The sequence below is a fragment of the Chinchilla lanigera genome, unplaced genomic scaffold (assembly GCF_000276665.1).
Source record: "Chinchilla lanigera isolate Chin_1 unplaced genomic scaffold, ChiLan1.0 scaffold00026, whole genome shotgun sequence".
Taxonomy (NCBI): Eukaryota; Metazoa; Chordata; class Mammalia; order Rodentia; family Chinchillidae; genus Chinchilla; species Chinchilla lanigera.
The window spans coordinates 13152793-13159359 of NW_004955427.1; the positions used below are offsets into that span (position 1 = coordinate 13152793).

The 6567-nt window shown below is 34.5% G+C and overlaps 1 protein-coding gene across 1 annotated transcript in view; it reads right to left on the bottom strand.

Moving 5' to 3' along the window:
* Positions 1-6567, bottom strand: part of LOC102029419 (cell surface glycoprotein CD200 receptor 2-like) — a gene marked incomplete in the record, with an annotated part of 82117 nt that overhangs the window by 46239 nt on the left and 29311 nt on the right. The window contains 1 exon segment of the mRNA XM_013515163.1: positions 1645-1709. Coding sequence (XP_013370617.1) covers positions 1645-1709 — 65 coding nt within the window.

Here is a 6567-nt window from a genome sequence, read left to right on the forward strand (position 1 = left end):
CACACAAAAGAAGAAATGAGAAAAGCAAGCTTCATAAACATCTTTGTATGTTAAGGTTTACCCACAACAGACAACATGAAATTGTATTACAACATTGCTTTACTGGTGATCATATCAGAACTATTAGACTTGTATAAGAAATGAATATTTGTAAAAATATATAACGTATATTATATGCAAATGAAATTCAGATATTAAAGAATTTTCCTCTACATTTTACATTACAATGGAATCAACATGTATCAAAATATGTTGAACTTGTCAGAAATTTTGATATTTAGAAATAGATAAGAAGATAGAATTCTAAAATAAACATTCTAAAATCTAATATTTTTATGATTAGCAATGTTGGATTCATCACACAATTCAAGATCCTCAGAAAACAAAATGCTCCCTAGAAAAGAAAATGTAAAAGTTATATTGTTGTTTCCCCTTAATATATACAAAATAAAATCAGTAGCATCCAAACTAAATGCCTATCACTAAAGGAGGCTTTTCCACCAAACATAAATGTGGAAAGTATACGGTACTTTTACTGAAAGTAACTAATGTGGTATTCAGGTGGAACTACTTTGAAATTCACATCTTTAGGAAAATAAATAATATTAACAGATCTTAAAATAATGTATAATTTCATCAGTTCAGCTATTCCATAAAAATGAAAAGTGGTGATGCCTAGAAATATTTGTTTCTTGAAACAGTAGCATGGGGGCTGGGGATTTAGCTCAGCGGCAAAAGCGCCTGCCCGGCAAGCGCAAGGTCATGAGTTCGGTTCCCAGTACCGGAGAAAAAAACCAAAAAAAGAAAGAAACAGTAGCATGGTACAACAGTAGTATAAATATAAAAACAAGGAAAAACAAAAATTTTTTTTGTAATTTTTTCATAAAAAGAACTTTATTGAAAAAGCATGATACTATCGAAGAGCTTTTAGATAAGTTTCTCTTCCTTGTTGGTTAGACACACATATGTTCCCAAACAGTTCCACTGTGAATTTTTCACCTCAGTTTTGTTCCTATGATCAATCTAATTATATGAATTAAATTTACAAATTGTGTTCATCTTGTAAACTAAAAATTAAGCTCTGTAACCTACAAGCATCTGCCAACACAGAACCTCACACTCCCCACAAACTGCCATAAGATATCTGTGACTGATAGGTTTGCGGGAGGTGATTACTGAGTCAAACATCTGTTACAATTCACCTGTGACAAAGGTGGGAATCAGTGACGTCGTCACCTTAATGTGAGAAAACCACGTATGGGGGGGCAAACATTTTATGTGATGAACCTTGTTTTTGCTAAATGCTTGGTTTAATCTCTCTCCTGTCCTGTTGTAGTGTCTCTTATCTCTTCTGGGTACCAAGCCCTTGTGTTTCATGGCCAGATAAAGATCACAGAACTAGTTGAAGAAAGAGGTAGGACTTTAACACGTCTTCCCACTACCCCAAGTAGGCAAATATTTAGAGTCAAGTAAGACTTTGCTTTGTATGGGGAATACAATGATATTGGGTCATTCAGGGCCCCTTATGTCACAGAACTCAGACTACCATATTCTTCAGTGATTGGGTTGGAGTCAGCCAGGTCATTGACTACTGTTTCCAACAAAGGTCAACCTTCCATCCCTTCAATGTGGAAGTATATTACCTTCTGCAGGAAGGGATGAACTGCTCTGCATAAACTGCTTTCCATCCACACATGAACTGCCTGAATCTAGAAAATATTTAGGAAAGAATAAGTGAAGTTAATTTTTAATACTCAAATAGAGCAGAAGTCACTGGTTCTCCCCAGTCTTAATCAACGAGACCATGAGTTAACTAAAATTAACAAAAACCATTGCACAAAAAACTAAAAGTTATGCCATGCAGGGATAAAAGTATGTTAACATCTTGAAAACTAAATTCATAAAGTATTAATCGATTAGTTCTCACTTATGAGACATCTAATTTTGTCAACAAAGTAAACTTGTCTCTCTTCCTGCATCCAATGCCCTTCCCCAGCCAGGAGTATCTGTTGAGGGTGGGCATCGCCTGTGAGCTGGTCTGACTGAACTCCTTCCTCCATTTTCCTCACCCTAATTAAAGTTGTTTGGAGCAAGGGTGAGCATTTCATCGAGCTGAGCAAAATACTGCCTTTTCTCAAAGTGTTAGGATCAGAACAGAGAAGAATGCGTGCATCTCTCTTCCTTCTTTTCATACTTAGGAAAAGAAAAAATAGCCCAATCCAAAGGACAGAGATGAAAGTCCTTACCTACTCAAGTTTCTAGTTCCATAGTTCCTGAGACCCATATGCATTCCTTCCCTCGAGTTATACAGGATTTCTTGTAATCAGGGTATCCCCAATCACCTTTAAACTTGGTTTCTAAAAAATAGCTATATTTCAGCATTTTTTTAAACCAGTGACACAATGAATAGAAAGGATTAGAATTATTCTGTTATTACAAGGTACTCACACTACCCATGAAATATACTTTTATTTGAAGGTGGAGTTGGACTAGTTGTATTATGTGTTACAAAAGCATGAAAATAAAAAAGGAAGTGTTACTGATATGCTAAACAAAAGAAAATAAAATGAAACTATATAAAAATGTTCTGTTATAATCATAAAATGTTGCACAGTGGTGTATTATCCAGCCATAAAAAATAAAATCCTGTGACTCCCAAGAAGTTGGATGGAACTGGAGAACATCATCTTAAGGAAAATAAGCCAGACACAGAAAGACAAATACTGCTTGTACTCTCATATGGGAGGGAAAATCTGACCTGAAAGTAGAAATGGGACTATTAATGCTGGAGGGAACAGAGCTAGAGGGACTACAGTGGAAGAAGCATGGATGGATATGATCAGTGCTTGAGGTCCACATATATGGAAATATTACAGTGAACCCTGATATTCTGTATCATTAATGCATCTCAATAATTATAAGAATAAAACTAAAAATAAAACCATGAAAAGCAGAAAAGAATGGAAGACAAATGAACAAAAACATGAGCAACAAGCAGAAAACGGTAGTATGTACAGCAGCTTTCAATCCAAATATACAAGTAATTACTCTGAACATCAAATGCACCAATTTATCAGGTTATTGGGATGGAACAAAAAGCAAGATCTGCCTATATGGTGTCTATTATGTCACCATACGTATAAGGACAAATAGAATGATTCACGACGAAAAGTAGAGAGTTCAGCACTTCTCTATCAGAAACGGGCACAGAATGCATAAAATTAGATAAGATTTAGCTGAACTCAACAAAATCATCAATGAAATAGATGTAATTAACATCTATAGACTACTTCTCCCAACAATAGTAGACTACACATTCCTGTTAATTTTATATAGCAATATACAAAAATAAAACCGGAGTAATTATGTTACTTTTGGATAGAGGAGAGTTCACCAGGGTAGTTGCTTTTTTTATCTCTTATAACATTCCTTGCTCTCTTCTCTGCCCAAAATAAACCACATACGAAACACATCTTAACAATCACACAGTGCTTGCTTTCAGACCACATGGAGTTAAATTAGAAATCAGTTACAAAAAGGTAGCTGGAAAATCCCAAAATTCTTAGAGATAATACCACACACATCTAAATAATGCATGTGGAAAATAAGAAATCTTAAAAACTCTGAACTAAATGAAAATATAATTCAAATTTTGTGATAAGTAAAAAAGTACTACTTACAGGGAAATCTAAAGCATTGAATGTATATTTCAGAGAAGAAGAAAGATTTAAATTCAATCCTTAAAACTCCAGTTTAGAACACAATAAGTAGAAGAGCAAATTAAACTCAAAGAAGTAGAAAATGAATAATAAAATTAAAACAGATATCAATGAAATTGAATTAAAGAAAAATCAATAAAGAAGATCAACAAAATCTAAACTAGCTCTGTAAAAGAAAAAGCTAATAGATTACTAGCCAGATTAGTTAAGAAAAAGAGAGACCGTGCAATTGTGAAACAAAATCAGGAATATCTCTAAAGATTCCTTGGACATTAAAAGGTTACAAGGAAGACTGTGAATAACTCCATGTCCACAGATTTTATAACCCAGGTGAAACACATCAACTCCTTGAAAGATATAATCTGCCAGACCTCACACAGAAGAAATTGGTAATCTGAATCGGTCTATACTTATTGAAGAAATTCAATGAATAATTAAGGATCTTCCAAAAGAAAAAACAACAAACCCAGATGCATTCATTGGTGAATTCTGCCAAACTACCGAGGAATAAATTATACTAATTCTTTACAATCTTTCAGAAGATATAGGCAGTGGGTGTACTTCTTAATTCATCCTGAGAAATGGGGATTACCTTAACATAAAAACCAAAGACATTACAAGAAAAAAACTATAAACAGATACTTCTCATGACACACATTTAAAAATCCTCTACAAAATACTACCAGAAATCAAATCACAGATGTAAAAAGCATTATACTCCACAACCAATGGGATTAATCCCAGGTACACAGGGCTGGTTCAACACTCAAAATTCAATCAGTGTAATCTGTCACATCAACAGACTAAAGGAGAAAATAATATGATTATTAACACAGGCAAAAGATGCATTTGGCTAAATCCAGCACTCTCATAATATTTTTTAAAGTTTTCATAAATTGAAAATGGAAGTGGATTTTCTCATCTTGATAATCTATTAAAAAAAAACCCTATAGCTTATATCACAATTAGTAGTGAGACACTAAAGTTTCTCTCTAAGACCCAAAACACGGTAAAGAAGACAAGTTTTGTCACTGTTTCTCAACTTGAAGCTCCAACAACGCTATTAGACAAGAAAAGAAAGCAAAAGAGACAAAATTTATTTGTTCAGGAATGACACTAGCTGTGCATAGCGGTACACATCTGTAATCCCAGCACTCTGGGAGTCTGAGGTAGGAGGATCACAAGTTTCACACAGCTGGACAACTTTTGTGATGTTCCAAGACCCTGTCTCAAAATAAAAAAGTGGAGGGGCTGAGAATGTCACTCAATGTGAAGGCCCTGGGTTCAACACCCAGTATGTGGGTGGGGAGGCAAGGGATGGGACAAAACAGCAATCACATCCCTTGGTATTTAACCAAAGGAGGTGAAAATTTATATCCACACCAAAACCTGTACACAAATAATAACTTAACTCATAATCATCAAAAGTTGGAAGCAGTGAAATGTGTTTTAGTAGGTGAGTGGGTAAATGAACTGTGGTACATTTAGAAAATGGAATATTACTCAATGCTTAAAAAGAAATGAGCTATCAAGCCATGAAAAGACAAAGAGGAAATATAAAGCCATATTAGTAAATCAAAAAACCAACCTGGAAAGGCTGTATACTGTATCATTCCTACTGCATGACATTCTGTAAAAAGCAAGACTATCAAAACAGTTAAGATCAGGACTTTTAGAGGATAGAGGAGAAGAAAGGTTAACAGCTAAAGCAAAGAAGATTTAGAGGACAGTGAAACTATTCCCTATGATACTGTAATAGTACATACATGTCATTAAACATTTGTCTAAACCCCTAGAATATATAACACTAATAGTGAACTCTAGTTCAAACTATAGACTTAAAGTGGTGATGATGTGTCAAATGTGTAGATTCCACAACTGTGATAAACGTACCATTCTAGTGGAAGACGCGAATAAAGAGGGATCTTTTCCACGTGCAGGAGCAGAGGGTATGTGGGAATTCTCTGCACATTCCACCAGGAATCTAAAACTTTTCTTAAGAAGTGTCTGTTAATTTTCTACTTCAAAGTTCACAATAATGGCAAACAAAATTTTGGAGACAATAGGAGAATACAGAAAATAAATCACTCATACCTATTAAAGCTGGGTTATTTAAAAGTATACTGGGATAATAATCGATGTTTAAAAAATTGAAAAACTTTTGTTATGCTGAAATAGGTACTAAATAACCACAAAAATAGCTTCAGAATAAAAAACTTACACTTCAAAACATAAAGAATACCATTTAGATAATAGTCTATGAATACATATAAGGCAATGTAAGATCCTAAAACACAAAAACTATATAAATATCAAGCACTGTCCTTTTAAAACCATCACTAAGGACAAGCATTACAGAAAGTGCCACTGTCTTTGCTGGTTTGCTGCATCATTGAGTTACTTAGTAAAACAAGACTCTCCACTTCTGAACTTTAGCATTCTGAAAAGAGGAATGAGGTGGGGAGAGAATTTCTGAATGCACTAGTGAATCTAACTCTTAACACAAGCTTTTTCTCACATTTCTCAGGCCATATTTGGATTGCAGTTACTAATGAACATACAAATTGTGACAGTCAAGCAAAAAAATCAGCAAAAGCATTGCTTCAGTATGAATTTTTAACCTGCCTTTCCTGGCATTGGCATTGGCATTCTCCTGCTTTAGCTCTAAGGTGCCCCTTCAGGGTCTCTCATTTTATATTTAAAACATGATATTTCTTCTTCCGGGCTTACATGTATTCAGTATATATCAAAGTGTAGAAAAGAAAATTTTTATCCCAGGTCTGATTCCCAAGGATCCCAGAAGAACTCAACAGCTGCATTCATCTGCTACCACTGTTAAAAGCCAGGC